This window comes from Peromyscus maniculatus, chromosome 1, assembly GCF_049852395.1.
Source record: "Peromyscus maniculatus bairdii isolate BWxNUB_F1_BW_parent chromosome 1, HU_Pman_BW_mat_3.1, whole genome shotgun sequence".
NCBI lineage: Eukaryota > Metazoa > Chordata > Mammalia > Rodentia > Cricetidae > Peromyscus > Peromyscus maniculatus.
Window position 1 is genome coordinate 130,277,441 of NC_134852.1, and position 26,004 is coordinate 130,303,444.

The 26,004-nt window shown below is 42.2% G+C and overlaps 1 protein-coding gene across 2 annotated transcripts; it reads left to right on the plus strand.

The window, feature by feature from the left end:
• The first annotated feature begins 1,998 nt into the window (after positions 1-1,998).
• On the plus strand, positions 1,999-23,793 carry Anks4b (ankyrin repeat and sterile alpha motif domain containing 4B). Of its 2 annotated transcripts, XM_076551341.1 has the most exons (3): positions 1,999-2,054; positions 13,641-14,077; positions 22,486-23,793. In XM_076551341.1, the coding sequence occupies exons 2-3, from the start codon at positions 13,683-13,685 to the stop codon at positions 23,558-23,560; spliced, it is 1,470 nt and encodes a 489-aa protein (XP_076407456.1). In that variant the 5' UTR covers positions 1,999-2,054; positions 13,641-13,682; the 3' UTR covers positions 23,561-23,793. The 2 variants fall into 2 exon arrangements, with proteins under 2 accessions (XP_076407456.1, XP_006985780.1); XM_006985718.4 differs by lacking the exon at positions 1,999-2,054 and having other exon boundaries at positions 13,856-14,077.
• Positions 23,794-26,004: the final 2,211 nt, after the last annotated feature.

Here is a 26,004-nt window from a genome sequence, read left to right on the forward strand (position 1 = left end):
TGCAGCCAAGCCTGAAGATGTGAGTTCAATCCCTGGATATGATAGAAGAGAATGAATTCTGCAAATTGTCCTCTGACCTCCACACTTGTGCCTTGGAACACCCTGGCATACATGTATGTGCATGTGTATGCAGCCCCCTTAAAAATCATTTATAAACAAAGGTTAACTAAATAATTTACATAATAAATATTAACATAGACTACACTGTTGCTAGTAGTTAGTGATGTGATGGTTATTAAAGTAACAGAGGCAAGGTTTTCTTAGCAATGCAGCATATTTCTTTTAGTTTATAGACTATAAAATACAGTTTTCCCTGGGTATCTATGAGGGATTAGTTCAGGGACCTCCTGCTTACCCTTTGTATGTCCCCAAAGATAAACAAATCTTCAGTTGTTCAAGCTCAGCTCCTTATACAGTGACTCACCTGCAGTTGTATGATATACAAGTCTCCCATTTCTGTGAGTGTGTGTATCAACACCATCTTGTCCCATGGAGGACAAGCATTATTATGTCTGGGATTTGGGCAATGCAGTCAATGGTAACTACAGGCATTTTTACTCCAGTGAATAATAAACACATATTTGCTAATGGACTGGCACCTAGGGAAATGCAGAGCAGGTAGGATGTAACTGGTGTTAGAGGTATTGAGGGGGTAACATTCAAAAGTCATCTGAGACACTTGGGGAGCTGGTTCCGTTGGTAAAGAGCTTCCCTGGCAAACCAAAGAACCTGAGTCCAATTTTCAGAACCCAGGTATAAAGCTAGGTATATAGTACATCCTTATAACCCTAGTGCCAGGGAGGAGGGGACAGGTGGAGCCCTGGAGCTCCGAGATCAGCCAGCCTAGCCTAATCGTTGAGCTCCAGTCTCAGTGAGAGATCCTGTCTCAAAAAAGAAAAAAAAAAATGAGGTGGATGGTTCCTGAGGACGGACACTCAAGGTTGACCTCTGACCTCCTTATGCACACATACACACACACCATCACCCCCACACCCAACACAAAACAACAGCCACAGAAGTCACCTGGTGCTTGCAGGTAGCACAGTGGCAGAGAATTTGTCTAGCATTCACCAGGCCCTTGGTTCAAACCTCAGCACCACCAGAAAAACAAAAGCAACAATTACGTTGTGGCAAGATGGCTCAGTGGGCAGACGTGCTTGCCATGAAAGCCTGGTTACCAGAGTTCAGTCCTTGGGACTGCGGAAGGACAGAACTGACTATTGCAAGGTTTACTCTGACCTCCAGTGTGCACTCACACTCATCACATACACAATAATAATAATTTAAAAATGCTTTACATTTTCATTTACTTCTTTTTATATGAATGTTTTGCCTGCACGTGTGTGTGTGCACCATGTGCATGCCCGATGCCCTTAGAGGCCAGAGGAGGGTTTCAAGTCCCCTGGGACTGGAAATACCTACAGTTGTAGCTGCCATGTGGGTGCTTGGAATGAAACCCCGGTCCTCTAGTTGAGCACCCAGTTGCTGTTAAACAATGAGCCATCTTCCCATCCCCTAAATAAAACAACTCTTCAAAAAGGCATCTGACTGTGCTTCCTGATGCCGGCTAGAGTCTGATACGAAGTGGGCTTGGTGTAAGGTAACAGCTTCCATATGCTGAAAAATGACAGTGCACTAACTGCCCCACCAGAGTGGGATCACAGCCCAGGACAGTGGAGGCTGAAAGGGCCTGGGAAGCCCAGGTGTTCTCAAAGCTCCACTCAGGTGAAGGTCATCGCTATGACCTCCAGCTTTTTAATCTTAAAGCCGGACACCCAGAGTCTATTAAATTTCTTCAATTTAAGGATTAGTGTTTTGCTTGCATAATAGCTTTAAAATCCTGCACCCATCACACCAAACACGCCCACAGGCCGTATTTACACCACCAACCGAGGGCATTTGATTCCCAACGCTATGGAGACCACGTGTATTGTTAGCAGCTGCAACCCCCTCCTGGTCCTTTCAGCTTTTAAGTTCTGAGTCAGGTGCCTGTAAGCTGGATCCCAAAGGGCAGCTGGGTCCCACACCAGCGTCATCAGTCAACACAGTGGCAGGTGAGACCCGGGCTTCGTTTTCTCCCAGGTTCTGGTTGGTTCAGGTTCGGAGCTCTCTGTTCTCTTCATTGTTTCCCGTTCATTTCCCTTCCTAGTGGCCGACTTCAGTCAGGTCTGATACCAGGTGAAGAACAAACAGTTTTATATGGCGACTGCTGTAATTGTGTAAATCTAATCCCGAGAATAAATCCTGTCCCGTTTTCTCCCAGAACAGCTCTGCATCTGTGCACGTGGCTTCGGGGGAATGTTTGTGAGCCCTACATTACAGGTGTGAGGCCTCCAGACACTCAGAAATGCAGTCTCTCCATCTGCATGCCTCTTCCTCTGCTCCCTCTGTTTAAAGAAGCTGATTCTCACATTTGTATTACCTTTAAAACATCTTTTACATGCGCGCGAGCGCGCGTGCGCGCGCGCGCGCGCGCGCACGCACGCACGCACGCACACACACACACACACACACACACACACACACACACACACACACACACATACACACACACACACACAGAGGTTTACCCTGGTATTCAAGTAACAGCAGAGTTCTGTTAAGATCTTTCAACAGTTCTATGATCCAGCCCTTTCTCTTCGGGTCTCCAGTAAGTTTTGTGAGCCATATTTGAGCCAGGACCATCTCACACAGCAGGTTGGGTGTGAGTAAGCAGTTCTCAGAAACCATGAGAGCTTGTGAATGTAGGAAGAAGCAGGGCATTTTTCTGAAGGCCCATGTGGGTCTTGTGCTTACACTGACCCACAAATGATCAAGGGAGGAATCAGAATGGCAGCTCCAGCCTCCTTGAGATGAACCCCTCAGTTTGGTAGCTCGCTCACAAGAAAACCAGTATGGGCTGGATGTGCCTCCCCTTGCCAAGTTCATGACAGAGATGCAATCTTTACAGGGGTGACTGCATTAAAACAGAGTCTACAGTGAGCCCCACATCCAATGACTGGTGTCCTTAGGAGACAAAGGCATTCGGACCTGGGTGTGTACACAGAGCACAGAAGGGGGCTCTCTGAGCCAAGGGGAGGGGCACAGAACAGCTCGCTCTCTGTTTCAGAAGGAACCAGCTCTGTGGACCTTGATCTCAGCCTCCAGAATAGCGAGAAAGTTACTCTCTGTTGTTAAAACAGCCCGGGCTCTGGTACTTTATCACAGAAGCCCTAGCAAAGTGAACACAAAGCCCCAAATGAGACTAACTCTACGACTGTAAGATAGTTATTTTCTATCTCAATAAGTAGTTATTGAGAAGAAAACTGCAGAGGAAAGAAAATGCTGAAGCAAATGCTGTGGGTTGTGATTGGCTAAATGGGGGAGAGGTACTTCTTTTGTTCGTTTATACTCAGTGAGCACTCACCACAGATGCTACACAGTGCTCAGTATTTAAAATCGATTCAGTAATTACTTGCAATAAACTTGTGAACAGCTGGAAAATTGTTCTCATTATTGAGAAGGAAACTGAGGCTCCCAGAGAAGTAATTTGCTCAAGTGTATGGTAACATCCAATCTGGGGGCCTCAACGTCCACCAAATTCCGACTTTAGAGTTGGTGTTCCTGACCACTGCTCCAGCCTGGCTTTATTTCAGCACAGTGCTCAGTATAAGGTTGCCCACCTTCCCCAGTCGAGCTTTGAGAGCGTTGATGGGTTTGAATATTATTTGGTGGTTTGCTAAAGGGTGTTGGAATATCTCCACTGTGGTAAATTCTGCCATCTTGAACTAATTTGGCAGTTAATATTGGTTTTTCTTAATAACCATTGTTCCCGAAGCTTGTTTAGAGTTTGGGTTTTGGGTGAGGACTCAAGTCATTGATTTATACAGGTGACTCACTCAGGGAAGAATTCTGTTGATGGAAATCTCTAGGTCATAGGGCAGGTGACAAGGGAGGAAGGAGAGAAGTCTGAAGGGAAAGGGGAACCATGCCCTGCTGACAAAGCCAGCTCATTCATTAGATTTGTATTGATAGCCCTTGCTTAGACTAGCCGGTATTCAAATTGTAAAGAATTTGTTTTTTGAAGCCTTTATAAAATTTCCCACTGTTACAATGCATGCCATCTGGGATTTGGCATTTATAAAATGTGCTGTTAAGAAATGCCAAGAGATTCCTCATGTAAACCAGATGGTATAATAACAATTCTGTCTTTATTTTTTGTGGCAGAAAAATAGGGCTTCAGTAGCTTGAATCTTATGGGACTAAATTAAGCCCAATCAATACTTCAGGGACATTACAATTTCAATAGGCAACTTACCCACCTAAATATTTTCATCAGTGTTTTTATTTGCAGAAGAAAAAACAAAAGTGCAGACAATGTTTCCTCTTGATTGCTCATGTCTGTGTTTTTAAAGGCAATGTTTCTAAGGAAAACATCGCCAGTGACCTTCGCTGCATGGGATGTATGTGTTTAGATCCGAAGCAGAGATGTTGAAATCTCTTTTGAAAAGGGAAATCCTTTCCACCAAATAGTTCAAACAGTTTTATTACTATCCTATAGAGAAAACCATCCATTTTTCTGGGCAAGGCATCGGCTATCTTTTTCTCAAGATTTCTCAAAAGCCAAGTTTGTATAAGAAGCTGCTGGTGATGCCTTCCTTTGCCCTTACGGGTTCCTGTGGGTTTTCCATGTAACAACAGCACTTTTGTTATCCTTTTTAATCACCTTTTTTTTTTTTTGTTATTGCTTTTATTTCCATTACAATTCATAAGATCCTCATTAGGTGGGCTAATCTTGTTAAAAGCTGTGTGTTCCTCCGATCTTTCTTCCTCTTTATTTCACACGAATGTGCTTCCCACCAAAACCCATTTCTTCTGTAATTAGTCATGAATAGTAATTAGTCATGAATAGCCTCAAAGAACAATCTGCTTTGGAAACCAAATTTCTTAGATACAGAGGCCAAACTTGTTACTGAAAATATGTGTTTCTGGGCCACACAGTCCATTTAATTTCTCTCCCAATTAGCCATGAATAGGTTTTCAAAATAACAAAGATGTTCGATTTACATTTGTAGCATTGCTTCATCTTATGAATAGATTGGAAGTGCCAAATACCACTCATCTTTGCTTTCCTTCTCTCCCATGCACAGGGACACTGGGACTCTGTTTCATAGACAGAAGGCTAGGTAAATTCTTCATCTGTGTACTGGCTCGTCTTGGCCAGGGTTGGACTCCATGGTAGGTGGAATGCCCAATCAGCACAAGCCACTGTCACTGTCAGGCAGCTGCTGGTGTCCTGGGCAAGGCAGCCAAAGCATACACACAATGGCAGTTGACTGTAGCCAATGGTTGTTCTGTGGAGGGTGGGAGCAGGTGTTGCCTGGCAGGGAGTCTATTAACCCCATTTCTTCTGGTTGTTGGCAAAATGAAACAGTGTCTGGGTAAGTCTTTCACATAAAATAACTCAGTGGTAGGGCTTCTGGATAACAGGCCACCTCCCAAGAATGTTCCGGAGACACAGGGCAGTGACAACAAAGGGGGCACAAGACACTGGCAGGCAGGGCACTTCCCTGAGGTGAGCTGTGTCACACCTTCATAAAGAGGTGTAACAGGGTGTGGCTACAGTGAGAAAATAGAAGAGGCCTGTGACAGAGGTCACTGCCACTCAAGTGTGATGCTCAACTCTCTCTACTGTGTGTGTATAGGAAATATTCTTCTCCAGCTTTCCCAGAGCCCTGTAGCTCATTGTTGGGGAGGAAAGATGTTGCATTTCCACAAGATCAGGGCAGCCAAATGTGCCCAGAATCCACAGTTGCTCACTGTTGCAAATGCTCCTCAGGAGTGATGTCTGCATGATATGAAAGTCTATGTTTGTGCTTTGTTTTGTTTTTTAATTAACTTCTGCACACTTAATTTCCCTACAAAATTTTCTATTTCCCATTCATTTTATTTCCTCCAGGGAATAAGAAAATGCACCAATCCCTAGACTATACTTCTCATCTTTCTGCCTGCTCATAATATGTAAAACCATACTTTATATTTTGTAAGGGATTGTTCATTCTCCTTCTGTTCTTAGTACTGTAAAGTTGTTTGCTGGTGGTATGATTATTAGTGACATCTTCCAATTTCATACACAAGAAAATGAAGACTCAGATGGCTACCTCACCACAGATCTCAAAGCCACAACTCTTCTAGTTCTGAGTTCAGTCTTCCTTCTCAGCCTCACCTCGAGGAGAGAGACTGAGAAGCAGCTTCACCTTCGGCAGGATGTGTTTCTGTTTCTTTTTCATCCCCACCCAATCTCACAAGGACATTTGCCCAAGGAAATGTCAGAGGGTACCAGGATCTTGGTCATTTAAAACATGAGTTCAAATGTTCTACTGTTGGGAGCTGTGCAGCCTAGTCTTGGATCAGCATATGACTACACTGTCCAGTGGGTTTCCTCAGGGTGAGGCACCTGTGGAAATGGACTCTCACTTAGTTAGGACCAGTAGTCCATGGGACAGTGTAGGAATTTGCAAAATTTGTGCAGCTTGCAGGCTCTTTTCTCTCTCATTATATTGGTGATTCTTTGGGTAGTTTTTAGTTTAACTTTATCAGTCACACATGCAATAGCTGTAATTTTCCCTAGAAATTCTGCTCTTCCTTGAATATTTCCCCCTAAGATTCAACAGGAGGCTAATGTTTCTCAAATCTCTTATCTGGAATTACTGATTATAGCTCCCAATCCTTGGAAACTTTTCTGTTTTGGTTTTTTTTTTTTTGATTTTTTTTTTTTTTTATTTTTTTGAGACAGGGTTTCTCTTGTGTAGCTTTGCGCCTTTCCTGGAACTCACTTGGTAGCCCAGGCTGGCCTCGAACTCACAGAGATCCGCCTGCCTCTGCCTCCCAAGTGCTGGGATTAAAGGCGTGCACCACCACCGCCCAGCTTGGAAACTTTTCTGATTCAATAGAGATAGTTAAGTATATATGAGAAAACAACACTTATAAAACATTAACCATGTCTCATAGTTTTGGAAAGGAGAGTAAGGCATGCATACACAGAATAGGAAAAAAGCTTTAGGAATTCACAGTGCCAACTATTGAGAGTAAGTTCCCTGGACACCAAGCATAGAATCATTGGTAGGATCTGGTATGCTCCAAGAGGAAAAAATACAATGTAAAATGTGGGATGGGTAGATCCATCTTTACCATACTTAGGAGCTTTTATTGGTAGAAGAAGTATGGTGTAGTGAGATGGGAAAAGTCTGCCTTTTACAAAGAGATTGAGACATGAGACCCTCTTGCAGAAAAAGGAACTGTATAAAAGCATATCTTGCAGACACAAAAGAATTGTCTGGGTTTGAATATTGTCCTTAAAGCACTGTGCCCATGTCTATTATTTTTTAACTTTTTAACCACAAGTAGCTGCCAGCTGATATAAGTGCTGCAAGAGTAGGCTGTGTCTGGCTTAATATTTATTTAAGCCTGCAAAAATGCTGAACCCTATGTCTAGAATAAGGTTATACAGGAGGTGGGAAGGTATATTTGGGAAAGCATAAAGGGGAACAATGGGGACTTTCATAGTGATCACGATGTATTCCTTAAATTGTGGTGTATTTCTTAAAGTAAAAAATAGAAGCTGTTCATGTAACCCTGGCAAGAAAAACTCCATTTAAGTATAAATAAAGACAGCTCGAGCTAGTTGGGGCCACTTGAGTGCGATCCACTTGGTGGTCAGAAGTTTTCCTTGTGGCAACACCCTTCCCCACCTCAGGACCTGAACCCAAGCTGAGGCTGGACCCCAGCATTTTACCATTTACAAGTGAGTTTATATTCAAATTGTAAGGGTGTCTGAAGCCAAACATTTCTCCTACTTCTCTTCACCTTTTCAACTTTCTCCTCTATAATTACTTTCTCCTCCTGCTCTCACTCTTCATCTTCCCTCTCCTTCTCTCCCTCCTCCTCTCCCTCCTCCTCTTCTTCCTCCTCTTCTTCCTTTGATAATAATTATTTATTGTGTATGTGTACATATACATGTCCTGTCATATTTGTTGAGGTCAGAGGACAACTGGAGGAAGTCAGTTCTTTCCTTCCACCAGTGGGTCCTGGAGATTGAACCCAGGACATCAGGTTTGGTAGCAAGCATCTTGACCCACTGAACCATCTCACCAGCCCTCACTCTGTCCTCTTCATCCTCTGCCTGCATCCTCATCTGCATCCTCTCATTTTCTTCTTTGTTATCGTCAGCATCATCTTCTGACAGCCAAGTCTTAGAAGATTGACACTTAAGATTGCATCATAAATAATTCATTTTTGAGAAGATTTTTTTCTCTGGTTATTTTTTTTCTATGCTACACTGCACTAACAACACAACTGTGTCTAAATTACAGAGGCTCATATGAAACTGAATTGAAAAACAATCTGACCTTTTCTTTCTCCTTTTTCCTAAAAATGTTCTCTCTCTCCCTCTTCCTCTCCCTCTCTCCCTCTCCCTCTCTCTCCCCCTCCCCCCTCTCTCTCTGCTGAAAACAAAGCTTGTTTCTTATAACTGAATAGCGCTACCCTCAGGTAGCTTGCTGTTCACAAAGAAATGGGAAAAGGGAAGAAACTCTAGTGACCATCGGAGCACTTATTACTGTGAAGAACTTGTAGATGGAAGTTGTGCACTCTTGCAGAGTAGGGCAACAAATACATTCTCTTGGAATAAAGGCTTGAACAAAAAGAGTTAAGCAGAATGCACAATTATTGATTTAAAAAACAGACACAGATCATCTTCACATCAGTTTCATGAAGACTTTTTTCAACAACGTGGGAAAATACTTCAGTGTGTAAAAGAGGGGGAAATGATAAATAGTACATTTTAGAATGAAAATATATAAGGGAATATATATATGCCTAGATTGCTACTTGTATCTTCAGAGAATGTGTATTTATAAAACTTTTTGTTTGATCAATTTTTATTTTATAAATATCGTGTATGTAAACATATAGGCATTTTATTGGGTATATGACCCTAAATGTAATTATTGATAAAGCTTGGCAATTGCATTAAAATCTTTTATATCACCACTAATATTTATTGCTGTATTAGAGTATATTAGTTTTTTCTCTTTAAATTCTGCTTAATTCCACCTTCTATTTGGAAGCTGTGTTACTAGGTAGATATATTACACTTGTTTCTTTGTTTCTCTCACTGCCTGGGGGGCCAGCCTCCAGTTGCAAGGCCTCAAAGGGAAATTTGCTGAGTCCAGCATACTAGACTTTTTGTTTTCTATTTAAGAAATTTTAAAAATTCATTTTATATACCAACCACAGATCCCCCTCTCATCCCTCCTCTCACTCCCCACACCCTGACCCACCTCTATCCCCTCCTCTAAAAGGGTAAGGCCTCCCATGGAAGTCAGCAAAGCTTGGTACATTCAGTAGAGGCAGGTCCAAGCCTTCCCCCCTGCATCTAGGCTGAGCAAGACATCCCACCATCAGGAAATGGGCTCCAGAAAGCCAGCTCATGCACCAAGGATAGATCCTGATCCCACTGCCAAGGGCCCCTCAAACAGACCAAGCTACACAACTGTCTCCCATGTGTAGAGGGCCTAGTCTGGTCCCATGCAGGTTCCACAAAAATGTATTAGACTTTTATATCTGGAGGGGTTAAGGAAAAAGACACTCATATATTCTCCCTTGATGGTTTCCTTCTTTATTCTATTTTCTTCTATGATCTTTCTACTGTATACTTTTTTCCCTATAGCTTATCCACCCCAATAAAATTTTTCAAGCAACATAGGAATTACTATGTGATTACATTCTATTTTCAAGTGAATGATTATAATGAATACAGGTAAAATCATGTTTTCCATCTCCCTTATATGATTAAACATGTTCTGTGTTACAGGTGAAAAACCAATTATCTCAAGAACCCACATACATTTATACTCAAGCAACTTGTTATAGATTAATCATATAGGCAAGCAAGATATTCTTCTCAGTCAGGTCTTTTACTGGCAGGCTGAATTTTGCAGTTATAAAGAAAGGGCCAATTGCTTTATTACTTATCTTGAAAGATAATCTTACAAGGAATCACAAACCTAAACTTTTATATATGAAAAAAATCAATCAGCTCTATTTTAAACCTTTAGGGTGCATACCCAGTCATCAATAGTTTCTTATATCGGAAGATTGAGGGCAGGAATGTTTAGCATGAATCTTAAAAGTTCTTATTCATAAAATCAAGCCTGAGGCCAGTTATTGGGGTCTCACTGGAAGATCAGAGAGACAGAACAAGCCATAGCTAACCTCATCTGGCCAACTTCTCAGCTGATCTTGTTTCCTCAAGCTGGAAGCCTCTGTGTCCTCATATCCAAATGGCTCTCAGCTGAACTGTGCTGCTAGAAGCCTGAAAGCTTAAGCAGCCAAATGATTCTAGTTTCTAGTCCTCACACCTTATATGCCTTTCTGCTTTCTACCATCACTCCCTGGAATTAAAGGCTCGCTTTCTGGGATTAAATGTGTGAGTCACCATGCTTGGCTGTATACTTGAACACATGGATTTCTGCCTCTGGAATGCTAGGATTAAAGGCATGTCCTAAATAAATGCCTATCCTAAGTATCTAGTGGCTTTTCTATTCTCTGACCCCAGATAAGTTTATTAAGGTACACAATATTTTGGGGAACACAATACGACCACAGGAATGGACACAAGGAATCATCTCCTTTGGTCATCAACCAATCCTAGCAAGAAAGGCTTGTCAGCTAATAATAATTGGACTGCTTTGTTCTTAATCCCCGACCTTAACGAGTTCCTCATTCAACTATGTGCCTTTCTAAAACTCTAGATTATCTTCTAGAGTTTTTCACCTCAAAGCTATTTGATGAAAACATCTTAGTCTAACTTAGTTATTTTCAAAGCTTTGTTTCAGCTATGCACATCTCCTGACATTGAAATTAAAGGAATTTAAGCTAGCTGGGCTACTGGGTCTCAATTGCTTTTCTAATTATTAACCTAAGCCACAGTCTATAGGGCTCCTCAGTAGAAACTCGTGTTCTAGCTGTGTGGCACTTCCTTGTACTTAATTTTATTCATCAAAACTCTGTATAAACTAACATTATTATTATTATTAGTTAGACAGTACAGCTTAGGAAGGAATCATCTTCATAATAATCTACAGGTAAAAATGCCCAGTAGAACTGGATGTTTCTATGAAATAAACACACTACATTACAGGCAGTGGGGATCTCCCCACACCCATTTACACCATACCAGATACCAGAGATAGATGGCAGCAGCAAACATGTAAAGGCACAGCAGAAGCAAAAGACATTCCAGGGTCTTTGGTCTCGGGGTCTTGCCCATCCGAGATTCACCCATCAGAGAGTTTCCTCCTGGTGGGCTGACACCTTGAACTTCAATTGCAACCTGCTGCTCCTCTGACCTGGCCACCGGCATGTTTCTTTGTGTATGGTGTGCATGTGCCATGCTGTGTGTGTGTGGAAGTCAGAGAACAACAGGTAGGAGTTGGTTCTCTCCAGCCTGTGGGTCCCAGGGATCAGGTTTTCGGGCTTGGCAGCAAGGGCCTCTCCCTGCTGACCCACGTCCACAGTCTTTGTTATTGAGTGTCTTAGTTACTTTTCTATTTCTGTGATAAAACACCATCACCAAGACAATTTACAGAAGAAAGAGTTTATTCTGGCCTTACAGTTGCTCAGTCCATGAGGCTGAACAGCAGCTGAGAGTTCACATCTTGAACCACAAACAAGCATCTAACTTGAAATGGCATGAGTCTTTTGAAACCTCAAAACCCCACTCCCAGTGACATACTGTCTTCAACAGGAACACACCTTCTAATGCTCCCCAAACAGCCACTACTGGGGACCAAGTATTCCAATGCCTGAGACTTGTGAGGTTATGAGGAACACCTCATTGAAAACATCACATTAGGTATATAAAAGCTCCAAATTATTATTTTAAATTAATTTTCTTTCCCTATTTAGTACCACGTCTTGGTAGCTGTACAAACTTTTTGGCTTTGTTTTTTGATACAAGTTTATCTATATCATTTTATTGGTATTTGCTTGATATAATTTTTCTTTTCAGTCTTTTGACAATTTTATGTCTTAGCTTTGTCTATTAATATAAAACATGGTTGAGTCTTGTAACTGAGGAATTTGAGTCATTTAATTTTAGGTTGGTTACAGAAAAATTTGCAATTTAGGTGTTATAAAACCCACAAATGTTCTCCTAAACTCTGCTCCAACTACCATCTTGTAAATTTTGATCTGTTTCGCCTTTCATTCTGTTCCAAATAGTTAACAGAGAACTTACATAGAGAATATATAAAGGATTCTCACAAGCCATTGGTAATAGAATGACAGAGTGAAAACATGGGGAAAAGATTTGAATACCAGATATAAGAATGGCTAAATAGCACTTGAAAGGTGCTTGTTGGAAAAATGCAAATGAAAGCCATAATAATGTCATTTCACACCCACTAAGATGGCCACGGAAAAAACAGGTTATAGCGAGAGCTGGCAAGGATGTGAAGAAATTGGAACCCTCATGTGTAATACCCTCCTATGATGTGAAATGGTCCAGTCGCTTTGGAAAATGGCAACTTCTCTCTCTTTCTCTCTTCCTCTCTCTGTGAGTGTGTGTGTGTGTGAGAGAGAGAGAGACAGAGAATGTGTGTATGTGTGTGTGTGTGCATGTATTAAATGGATAAATGATATTTGAAATGCTAATATAGAGAAATAATATTCAGCAATAAAAAGAATGAACTTCAAAACATATTTCTTTTAAATAAAGCCCTGCCCCCCAAAAAGCTATGTAGCCCAGGATTCCATTGATATGAAATGCTCACAAATGCAGCTATATAGACAGAAAATCGATTCATGGTTTCCTAAGGTTTAGAGTAGGAATTCATTGCTAATAAACACAAAAGATATATTTTAAAAGTTTTATTTTTACATTTGTTTATTTAGACTGTAAGAGTCTGAGTTGATATGAATTCTAAGATTATAGGCTCATAAGGGATGTTTTAGTGTGGAGAAAATGTTGCAAAACTGAATTGTAAGAGGGCAATTAGCCAGCATCTGAATTCACAAGACTAGGAAAAAAATGAATTTATTAACTGTGCTGCAAGTACTCAACAGACAATCGCAGCATCAACAGAAAGATCACCCACATGAAACAGTGGTGCATGGGAGGGGGATACGTTGAAGCTGTCGTCTGTGGTTAGGGTGACCCACAGCAATCTCCACCATGCAAATGAGGGGCATCCTGATTGGTTGATATTTTATTCCCAGGGGCCTCTGGGTTCACATGGTGCAGCCTCTGGTCAGGGTTGTACTTGGTTTAGATTGGTTGCACTTGGTTACATCATTCTGTAGCCAGAAAGTGCTCTGTTTCCTTTTTGTGGCATTTTCTAGACCAGGCTTGTATTGTGGCATTTCCCGGATGGTGACCTCTTTGTTTTCTGGTCTGTCAGTTTGCCTCTCTCCACACTATGGTAAAGGTTTTACAACTGTAAATTTACTAAAATCATTCTATTTATACTTCAAATGGCTATGTTTCAAGTTATACAAATTATACCTGTACAAATCTACGGAAACATCCCATCCTCCCACACCAGTCAACTTGAACAGTTCTGAGTTTATTGAGAGTATTTTCTACATTCTGTGCCTAGGTGACCAGTATCACATCTGACACAATGGACACCAAAGATTAAATGTGCTTCACTACCCTCATGACGCACACGATGTGTTCATTGTCAGGACTGGTTCTGAAAGGAAAGGTCCAAGTCCAGGGCCTTCCTGGCTGCCTTCCAGGGAGAGAGGCTGGAATGAGCTTTGTCCTGGGGCGATGGTCCCTGTCACTGATTAACCAGCCTTGTTGGAAGGCTGCACCACCAGCACTCCCCACACAAAGACACCTGGCCGAGTCCTGGGCGGCCAAAAAAATGTCGACCCGCTATCACCAAGCAGCGAGTGACAGCTACCTGGAACTTCTGAAGGAGGCCACCAAGCGCGATCTGAATCTCTCGGATGACGATGGCATGACACCCACTCTCTTGGCAGCCTACCACGGCAACCTGGAGGCTCTGGAGATAATCTGCAGCAGAGGGTGAGTGATTTCTGTCAGGGCAGCCTGGGGTCCTCCCAAGTAGCAGCAAGAGGCGGGGAAGTCCGAGGACACGTTTTGCCTCCTTCTAGGCTCCCTAAGTAGTTGGCTTTTAGGGAAAGACAAGACTAACCTAGGCATGGTTTCTTTCCCTATAAGAACAGCCACCTGGGGGTTACTCAGCCAGGGGTTGGGTGGGTATTGTAATTGTATGCATTGAAAATCATTTCCATGGATTTAAATGTTGACTCTTTAAAAAGAGGTCACCATTCTACTCAGTTCAGTCATCCTCCTTGGTTAGGACCTGTTTTCATTTGACTTTTTCAATTGTGTCATTAAAATCTACCTTTTATGAGGCCTCAGTTTTGTGTAAGTCCCTAATTTTTGAATGAAATTTCTGGCTTTACAAGCTGTAAGAGGGATCTCCAGTCCATCTTTACTTTAAATTTTATTTGTGGGCAACACACACACACACACACACACACACACACACACACACACACACACACACACACACAGGGGTCAGCTGGGAGAGGGAGAGAGAGAGAAACACAGACAGATAGACACACACAGAGATGGAAGAGAGGAAGAGGAGAAAGAGAAACAGACACACACAGAGGGAGGAGGGGGAGAGGGAGAGAGAGAGTGAGAAATAGAAATAGACAGACAGACAGACACACCCCACCCCTAAATTTTAATTCAAGCCTTTGCTAACTCTTTTATTCTGCTTGTCCTGCCCATGATCAGAAGGCTAGTTAGTCAGGGTTGGCAGCTGTGCCTTAAGAAAGGGAGAGATGGAGCAAGAGAGAAATCTGAGGGAGGGAGTGAGGAAGAGCAAGAGGAAGAGGAGGGGAGGGGTAAGGGAGCCAAGTGAATGCATTCCGTACAGTTAGTGTCTGGTAGGTGACAGTCCTCCCTCCCTCCTCCCCCTCTCCCTCCTCTTCCTCTTTCTTCCTCCTCCTCTGATTCTTCTCCCCTTCATTTGTGGTGCTGTCTAGAGGACACTGATCAACAGAATGTCCTGGTTTCTGTCGTGGAAATCAGATTTGAAAGGGAAAGACAAACAGGTGGCTTATGGCAGACATAACAGAGCCTGTTCCAGAGAGGGGAAGTGAAGCTTGTATTAGAAAGACAAGCAGATGACCAAGGACTGAAGGAAGCATCTTTCCTCTAAGACAGAGCACGGTGCACCCCACGAATGGAAGACGTTGAGTTTGGCTGGACTTGACTTGCACAGCGACAGGACAAGCCTAAGTGATAAAACCAGACAACAGGAGTCTTGAATTTCTGTTAAGGACTTGAACCTCATCCTGAGTGCCAGGAAACCACACCCTGTATTTACAGAGGAAGCCTTCAGATAGATTTATGCTTATAAATATTGTTCCAGTGATTACACAGTGGTTACAGAGAATGTTTAAGGACATTCAAGGTGAACTGAACTCACATGGTGACAATGGGTATAGGTAGACACAGGCAGGTTCCAGTGGCAGTTTGGATGCCGAATGGCTGGTGATTAGATGTGGGCGAATAAAGGGGAAGAGGCTCAACATCCATGTTTTCATTAAACAGATCGTAGATATGGGCACCTCATTGAATCGAGGGACATGTCAGAAAAAGCATGCCCACTGTCTACACTACATCTTCTGAAAGCTTAAGTCAAGATAAATCTTTCCTCTTTTCAGTCAATGCTTCAGTTATTTGTTACAGCAATAAAATATCGAACACACTTCCTTAATTTAATTTATAGGGACACTTTAGTTTTATAATCAGCAAATTTGCTTCCTAGGTTATCCCTATGTTGGATACACATTTTTTTTCTAATTTTCAGTGTTGTGATGATTATTTTTCTATATAATCTTTGTCCAACTCTCAGAACTGAAGTTTTTTTTTTTTTTTTTTGTTTTCGAGACAGGGTTTCTCTGTGTAGCTTTTGTGCCTTTCCTGGGACTCACTTGGTAGCCCAGGCTGGCCTCGAACTCACAGAGATCCGTCTGGCTCTGCCTCCCGAGTGCTGGGATTAAAGGCGTGCGCCACCACCGCCCGGCAGAACTGAAGTTTTTTAATCAGTACTTCTGTTATGATAACAGAATGCCTCAGGCAAGGTAATTTCTAGAGGATAGAACTTATTCTCATAGTTCTAAGAGCAGCACAGAAGTCCAAGATCAAGTTGGCAAGAAGTTCAGTGCCTAGAGAGACCCAGTCTCTGCCTCCAAGATGGCTCCTTAGCGCTGCCGCCTCTGGAGGGGAGAAAGGTGGAGTCCTCACACAGTAGAAGAGACTGAAGAAGGGGTACACACACACACACACACACACACACACAAAATGAAAAAGCAAATTCCCTCCCTTGATAAGGAACCCCTTCCACAAGGTGAAAGGTGGGGTTCCTGGTGAGGATGAAAAGTCCAGCGCTGAACCGCCATTGCATTTCCACCTTCGCAAGCTGTGTATCTGTAACCCTGCCCCACTTTTATAATGGGGTCTTCAACATTGGTTTATAACATTGATTTTCAAAGGTGTGTGTGTGTAAAGCGTGAGTGATGGTGCCAGCATGCCACCGTGCACACGTGGAGGTCAGAGCTTCGTGTGTCCGTCCTCATTTTCTACCGTGTTTGAGTTTTCTGCAGTCTCTTGTTACTCACAGGCTAGCTGCCCATGAGCCTCCCATCTTGCCGGAGGAGCCCTGGCATCAGATATGCCTCTGCATCCGGCTTTATGTCAGTTCTGGGGATCTGAACTTGGGGCCTTATGCTGGTAGGGCAACTAATTTACCCACTGAGCCATCCCCACAGCCTTCAAAATGCTTTTACAGCTAACAATCTGAACCATTTGTCATATATAATATATATGTATTTTATAAATATGCTTACAATTAGTATTTTAACAATTGATACTTTAACTATAAATAAAGTATAAATGTACACATATATAATATGTTATATATACTTATGGGATACAGGAATATGTTACATATTTTGTATGTATAAATGTGTCAATCTCTGCTACATAATTCTAACTTGAAGGTCATTCATTCCAAAATATTAGCTGATAAATATGATCTTCCAAAATTTTCTTTTGCACACCTTCACAAGTGTATTGTTTTCTTTAAAAAGGCAATCATATAGTGCATAATGATAAAATAACAATATATCGTTAACATTGTGCACTTAAAAGTTGACATGCATACCACTGTTTTTCATGACTACATGATATTCTATTGTTTTTATCATTATTTATTTATTTTAAACTATCAAAAATTGCACAGCCACACATGATGATAGTGCATGCCTATATTCCCAGCACCTTGAGTCAAGAAGGTTGTGAGACTGATGCCAGCCCAGACTTCATAGCAAGTCCCTGGATCCAAAATTGTGCATGTATTTATGATATACAATATGGTATTTTAAATACATTTGTATTATGAAATGATTGGATCATGCTAATTATATGATAACTTGCACACTTATCATTTTTGTGGTGAGGATATTTAAAATATATCTTCTTAACAATTTTCAAGTATGTAAAGCATTGTCTTTTTTATGTCCTCACCACATTATAGAGTGAATTGCTTGAACTCTTCCTTCTTAATGGACATTTTGTATCTTTAAGTCTCTATCACTGTACTTCTCTTCCTACCCCCAACTGCTGTCTACTCAAGAGACTTCTATAGGTCCCATATTTTTTAGAATCCACATTTAAGTGAAATTATGAGGTGTTTGTCTTTTTGTGCCTAGCTTATTTCACTGAACATAATGTCCCCCAGGCTCATCCATGTTTCCAAATGTAGGATTTTCTTTTTCCTTAAGGCAAAATAGTATTCCATATGTGCACATATGTGCACACACATATACACTTTTTTCATTCATTTACTGGTTCAGGCAAATTGATTCTGTAATTTATTCAATTAGCTGCCCATTCATAACATTTTATTCCGTCTCAATTCAGTGCAGAGACTTAACTTTTTGTCTTTTTGGCTGTTACAAGTAGAGTTGAAAGGAACAACCTTGCTCATTCAGCTTTGTCCAAGGCCTCACATTTCCTTGGGATAAAGTCTTCAAAGTAGAACAGTAGATTCTAGGGGTGCCCTGGTCTTTTGATGTATATCCTGCCAAGAAATCTGAGCCAGATAATGCTTTTCCCAGCACGGTCCTCTCCTTGTGATCCCACTAAAACCAAACAACTGACAGTTTTCAATCGTTTCCTGTTGGATAGGCAAACACTGGCAGTGTATGGTTTTAATTGGCATTTCCTTCATTATTATAAGTCCAAATAATTCCTTTTTATGTAGAAAAACCATTTTTGATGGAATTACTATTTTCTGAGAACAGCTTTACACATATTTAAAATCAGCTTCAAAAGAAGAAATTGGAATGGAGCAGATGCCTAGAGTGTTGTAATTTAAGCAAATTACCCACTTAGCAACAATAACAAGCTGATTTAAAAATTATTGATCAAAATGATTGCTTACTAAAAAATCAAGGGCAAAATATAGCTTATTTTAAATTGCTTCTCAGAGAGTTTCTCTTTTGGGAAAAAATACTAACACTAGATTGAATCTGTCCTAAAGAATCCATAGGATATTAGCATTAGATTTAGTCCATCCAACAAAGGTGCTGGTTTTAGATGGCTGGGCAGGTATCTGCATGGTGCTGCTAAGAATTGTGAGCCAGAAAGCTGCATTTAATAAAATGCACTGGAGTCCCAGCTCTGGAAAGGCAGGGAGAGGACATCTTGGGGGCTCACTGGTCGCTCAGTCTAGATGGTTGGTGAGTTCTGCTTTCAGTGAAAGACCCTGTTTCAAAAACAACAAAGATGGAGAAGCAGTTGAGAAAGACAACCAGGTTAACCTCTGCCCTCTATGTGTACACACTGGAACACACACACTCACACTCACACACACACAGAGACGTGTGAGTCAGGCATGGTGGTGCATGCCTGTAATCCCAGAAAAATCCCAGGAAACTGAGGTAGGAGGATTCAGCCTTGAAAGTCAGCTTTAGTTACATAGAAAGACTCCTTACAAACAGATAGAGGCAGGGGAGAGTGTGATTAGATTTAGAAAGACTTCATGAAGCTTGACATTAATACATTTTCATATCAATTGAAAACCTGTCCTTAGGGTTTAGATGCACTAGGGAAACCAATGGATCATCTTCCTGGCAATTTCATTGGAATTTTGCATTTGAAATTGTCTCTAAAGAAGATCCACCTCTGCCCCATCTCAGGCCTCTTTGTATCTTAAAAGCATCACGGAAGACCCACTGAGTTGGGAACATTCACTCCATTCTGCCTGAAGTGTATGGATTTAACCCAGACTCTTAGCACCCTGTTACTTCCCGCTACAACCCACCCTGCCCAGTACTTTTTCTTTAGTGTAGCCAATCCAAGGATAATTCAGGCAAATTTAATCAGTGTGTTTTTGTTTATACCATACTCTCATCTTGGCTCTTTTCCAGCTCTGCTTTGATGTCTAGGGTACTTAAGGGGTCCTTTGAATATGGTGTTCAGTTAAGTAAATAAAAAGTGAAACCACGTGTTTGGGGATGAGGAACTGTGCTCCCCAAAGATTCGAATGTGCCAAGGCTGGAAGGGGGGTCTCCTTTGATCCAAAATAATTAAATTGGGCTAACTGGCTAGGGCCCTCTTAACAGAGGCTCCCTGACAGAACAGCATTATTTAACATTTGCTTTCCTTAGATTCAATTTCATTTCCTTTCCATCCTGTATCCATTCCTTTACCCATAACTCCATGCTGTCTGGTCACACTGATGTACACTTTGGGTTCCCCAAATATGCCATGTGATATCATCCATTCTTGTCTGTGCCCATGCTGTTCTCTGTGTGAAACAGGAGGCTGGCCTGTGGCTGGATATAGCTTTACTTAGATTTCACTGTGGTTTCCTTTTAAAATTGAGCCAACATTTAAATACATTCCACGAAGTTCTGGAGTTGAGCCTTCATTTGAAAAGTGGACGTGGTAACACCGTTTCTGCTTCAGTAGGGCATAGCCCGAGCTGCTCTGCTGCTGAGGTTTCTAGGAGCGTGAGCATATCTCGGTCTTTGCTGAGAAACCCAGGTGTGTGTCCTCTTGGGGCAGATTTTGAGATTTCTGCTAGAAACTATGGATGATAAAAGGAGAAACATAATGCAGGCTTTTCCCTCTTGGGAAAATTAATTGGGTAAATGGAGCACATCAACTTGATAAATAAAATAACCCTGTAAATACTTAGGCCAGCATGGTGGTTTGCACCTGTAGTCCTGGTACTGGGGAAGCTGCTGTGAGGGATCAGCACAAGTCTGAGGCAAGCTTGGACTGCATAGTGAGTTCCAGCGTGTCTGAGACACAGAGCAAGGTGCTACCTCAAAAATAAACAAACACATGACGGGGGAGATGGCTCTGTGGGGAACGGTGTTTGCTGCTGAGCCTGGTGACCCGAGATTGACCCCTGGGTCCCACATGGTGAAAGGAGAGAACTAACTACTGTAAAATTGCCCTCTGACCTCCATATGCACATTGTGGGACATTCGTGCCCACACCTATGCACACAGGAAACAAACGCACTTAATTTCTGAAAAAAAAATTAAAAATTAAAAACCCCCAAAGAGTGTTATAGTGGTAGAAACTGACCAAGTGGCCACGAGAAAAGATAAATATATGAGTGTGGTGAAAAGGGCAATGATGATAATGTATATTGAATGTATATATGCATAGTTTACCGAGCATTGTTCTGTGTTACGTATGTGTTTAAATTCACACAAAAACTCTATCAGAGGCATTATTATTATTCTCCATAAACAGGATGGAACACTTGTGGCTGGTTAAGTGGACAAGCTGGGTTATATTCATGTAAGACTTTTATTATGACACAGATGGTTAAACATGAGACAGGCCTGATCCAAGGGATGCCACCTGTTGGACTGGGGATATAGCTCCATGGTAGAACACGTGGCGGGCACATATGAGGCCCTGGACTCTACCCTTAGTGCTGCAAAAGTAAAAATGGAAGTGTGCTGCCTATTACCATCATTCAAAACAACTGCACCCTCCAAGAGTCTTACTTTACTCCTGGGATGGTGGTTGGTTCAGAACTGAGGTAGCCAGGGGTTTACAGGGAGGCGACCCAAGTCTGAGTTATCAAATTATAGGTTGTGCCACATAGGGACATTTGTATTAACATACGTGCTAATATTTGTATTAACATATGTAAAACATATATGTTAACACATATGTAAAACATATGTTAATACATAGGGAGCCTGTGAATCACCTGAAGATCTTGTCAAGCTCTAGTTTCTGATTCGGTAGGTCTGGGTTAGGCTCCAAATTCTGCATTTCATTGACACCATGGGTAATCTGTTGCTGCTGCTGCCAGTATGTTTGGGTCAAAACACTCCTCAGAGTAGAATCAGTATGGTACCTTAGCATCCTCTGCAAGGGTGTAGATCTTTTCTGCTTCTGTGTTAGTTTCCCACCAGCAGTGGTGAGAGCTATTTCAATTCATCTCCCTGCTCTCCTTCAGTAGGATCTGTACTTGTATCTCAGGGTTTCACAGGAAATAGAAGCTCTTTTTTTCTGATTGATTTTTTTGTTGTTGTTGTTCTTTTGTTTTCTGCTTTTGACTCATGGGAGGGCTGATGTATTGGCTAGAATCAGCTCTCTCCAAGTCCTCCAAGAATACTGCTAAGTTGTCAGGATAATTGAAAGCCAATAAAACACAGAAATCATTGAAATTATTTAAACATACAATTGAACACATTTTATTAAAATGTAGCACTTGAAACTCACCACTTCATAGTTAGTTCAGTATTTTTCTTGTGTGTGTGCTCTGAAGTTACAGATTTCTATAAATTTTTATGGTGGAAGTAAAATAGCATACTACTGCTTGTCTCTTCTAATCTCTGTATCCAGTGAGGTGATGTGGCAACATGAAGATTCTCATGGTGGGCAGACATACATTATCATACATGCTATAAATCAGGGCTTTGATGTTTTTTCCATGAATGAGCCCACTGCCAAACATTCAAGAGTATACCATTGGGTGATATTATTCTTGGTTTCAGGGCTTCTAACTGAGCTCAATTAGAATTAGGCATGACACTATATTTCCTTTCTCTGAGTCATGTGATCCAACGCTGGCCAATGTGATATGAAAGTGACTCTGCCAGGAAGTTTTTTGGGAAGTTTTTTATTTTTTATTTTTTTCTTCTTCTAAAAGGAAGGCCTAGCATGGAGATGGCTCTCTACTTCTGGCCATCTGGTATCTGGCTCTGACACAGCTAAACTCAGTAGCCATCATATGTCAGTGTCAAGGCAGGATAAACATGCATTTTGTTGGTTGTTTTTGTTTTTCTTTATAGACCTCATGTTCAGTGAAAAAGTAATTTAACATACATCTTTCGTATTTTCATCTCTAGTGGGGATCCTGATAAGTGCGACATCTGGGGAAATACTCCTCTACATTATGCAGCCTCCAATGGCCACACCCACTGCATCTCATTTCTAGTCAACTTTGGTGCCAACATCTTTGCCCTAGATAATGACCTGAAGTCCCCATTGGATGCTGCTGCCAGCAGGGAGCAGAAGGAATGTGTTGCTCTCCTGGATAAGGCTGCCACCATACAGAACACCACGAACCCCAAGAAGGTCACCCGACTGAAGGAGCAGGCTCTGAGGAATGCCAGGAGGCAGATGAAAGAATGTGAGCGACTTCAGGAGAGGCACCAAAACAAGATGGCCCGCACCTACAGCAAGGAGGACTCGGGGACTCTTTCTTCTTTCCATGGCACCTTCCCCAGCTCGTCGCTTTCCAAGGCTTCTGCTGGTGGATTTGGGTCACTGTCTAAAGGCATCAAAGATACCTTTAAGATAAAATTTAAGAAGAACAAAGATACCGCAGAGCAGGTGGAGAAGGAAGGCAGGAATGGGCAGAGGCATGTAATGGAAGTGTTCAGAGAGGAGGAGGAAGACTCATTTCCAGAGGACGTCAGAGAGAAGCTCCAGTTGTCAGCAGAGAAAGCCAGGGACGGACAACACGAGTCTATTCTCAACCGCCCAGGGCTAGGGAGTATTGTTTTTAGAAGGAACAGAGTACTGGACCTTGAGGACATCGCAGACAGCAAGAGGGAGCTGGGGTTTAAAATACCCAGTGACTTGTTCCAAAGACCAGGAGCAGCTGATGAAGAGGAGGATGAAGAGGGGGAGGCAAACAGTACTGCAGGTGACCTTCCTTGGGACGAAGAAGTAGAATGGGAGGAGGATGTGGTGGACGCCACCCCGCTGGAAGTGTTCTTGCAGTCTCAGCAACTAGAGGAATTCCTTCCCATGTTCATGAGAGAGCAGATGGACCTAGAAGCCCTGCTGCTTTGCTCTGACGAGGACCTTCAGAATATCCACATGCAGCTGGGCCCCAGAAAGAAAGTCCTCAACGCCATAGACAAGAGGAAGCAGACACTCCAGCAGCCTGGGCAGCTGGTGGACACCAGCCTCTGATGGAGGCCACTGGTGAGCAGGGTGACCTGAGCATGTGGTCATGCTGAGTTCCCTTGGGAGGACCACAGGAAGCACCCTGGACCTGATCTTTGTCCAGTGAAAGACCTCTGGGTATAGGTGTTAAAGTTTTAAAGAGGACCTTCAAAACAGAGGCCCAGACTCTGGGAGATAGTCTGTATTCAAGCAAACCATCAGTTAAAAAATAAAAGTCAGGAGACCTTGGAACAAGAAAACAGTGTTTCTTTTCATGAGTTTACAGTCTGTCTAGACCAAAGGCTCTCACTGGTCTAAAGTGCAAAGCCCAACTTAAATGGATCTAATCTAACAGATATTTACAAGCAACAGGGTTAGGTTTCTAGTACTCCTGTCTAAGAATCAGGAGAGTGTAGCAGGTGGGGGGATGGCAGAAAGAAAATGTGGGGTGCCTATTGTGGAATGAATTTCTAAAGTTCATGTATGGAAGCCCTAACCTCTGAGTATTTTTGGAACTAGTACTTTAAAGAGGTGATTAAGGTTATGTGAGGTTATAAGGGTGGGCTCTTAATTCCACGTGACTTAAAAGAAAAGGAAGATAAATCAAGGGTGTGCTCACATAGGAAGAAAAGAGAACCACAGGAAGACAGCTGTCAATCAGCCAATGAGAGCACCCCCAGCCCCCACCTCCCAGGGAAGTCAAACTTGACAATAGTTTGGACTTCCAGCCTCCTGAGATGCGAAAAATCAATTTCTGTTGTTTGAGCCAATCTGCCTGCAGGGTTTTGTTATGGCAGCCTGGGCAGACAAGTGTGGCGTGTAAACAAGAGGGTAGAAAAGGGAGAGAGAGCAAGAAGGATTCAGGAAAACAATGCCTGTCCCATTTCACAGTCTTTCTAGAGGTTAAACACCTTCTGAGATTTAAAAAGGGAGAGAAAAAGTTCAGTTTTCAGGAAGATTGATGACCAAAGTTAGTTTTACATACCCATGCTTGCCATGCATGCCTTCACTGTTAGTGTGTACCAGAGGTGCTGTTCTCTAGGTCAGTGCATGTTATAGTGTAGATCTTAGATGTAGCCCCAAGACTCAGGTGCTAATGGCTTTGCCATCTGCCTGTGGAGCTATGGGGAAGAGGTAGACATCCATCCCCCAGGCAGGGCATAGTAGAAGGAAGTTAGGTCATTGAGGCATGCCCTTGAAGTGGATATTGAGATTTCAAATATTCCCTTTCTTTTCTTTCCAACCACCGTAAGTGAACGGGTTCTTCTGCCACATGCTTCTAATGGATCCCCTTGCCACAGGTCCAAGCAAAGCCTCTGAAGTGATAAAAGTGAAACAAACCATTCTGTCTTAATCATGAACAAATGTCTATTCCCCGCGGGATAGGGCACCAATGACAGACCAGAGAAACAGTTCTACCCTGAGTGATGATTCCCGTCCTGGGAGCGTCCTGGAGCTCCTGCCTTAGGTTGTAGGCAGCTCTGCCAAAGAGAACCTTTTCTCCCGAGTAACTGCTTTCACAACCTTGGGAGGGGGCTTGTGAATCTTATCATTTTCATAAGCTTCCTGAGCCTGGCAGATTCTCTATAGCTTCGAGTCTTCTGAGACTCTCTCCTCCCTCCAACAGGTAATGTTTCAATTCAGAGGAAGCAGCTACACGATGGTTATATAATCTCTATATATTACACAATGTATAAATGTGTGTGTGTAATAGTTGCACACACCTATATTCCATTTTACTCTATTGTTTCTCTTCACTCTACACCTCTTTAAATACCCCCCCCCTCTCTCTCACACACACATCTAGATTGTGCATATGAGAAGAAAATAATGGATACTAGTCTTTCTGAGTGAGGCTTATTTTCCTTAACAATCCTTGGTTGGTTCCTGAAAATATATTAATTTCATTCTCTACAGCTGAATAAAAGTCCATTGTGTAATGTGCTACATTTTCTTTTTCCATTCATCTGTTGATGGTCATCTCAGCTGCTCCCATTTCCTGGCTACTGTGAACAGTGCAGCAGTAACTGTGGATGTGCAGGTCTGTGTGATACGTTGACTGGGATAGCTGGGTCACATGAGAGCTCTGTTTTCAGTTTTTGGAGATGCTGCCACCCTGATTTCCATGGTTCACTTTCCTTCCCACCAGCAATGTATACAGATCCTCTCTCCAAAATCTTGCATTTTTTTTTATACTGACAGTTGTTAAAAGGCAGTCTCAAATTGAAACCACTCCTAAGCCATAGCTAAGTTTTATTGGAATTCTGTAGCCAGACGACCACCAGGTAGAATTTACCATTGACTGTATGTGTAATATTAGAAAAGCTTTTTTGGCCAGCTGATTTCCCATCCACATCTGAGTTACTTCAGGAGGCTCCATGCATGATACAGATGCTCAAAGGTGATGAACTCACTCATTCCTTCTGTGAGTGGATTCAGGGAGCATATGTCATATTGGATATGTTACATTA

Coding starts and splice junctions, on each gene's coding strand:
- Anks4b (XM_076551341.1), top strand. CDS start 13,683: ATGTGCTTCACTACCCTCATGACGCACACGATGTGTTCATTGTCAGGA. Junction 14,078..22,485: donor GAGATAATCTGCAGCAGAGG/GTGAGTGATTTC, acceptor TTTCATCTCTAG/TGGGGATCCTGATAAGTGCG.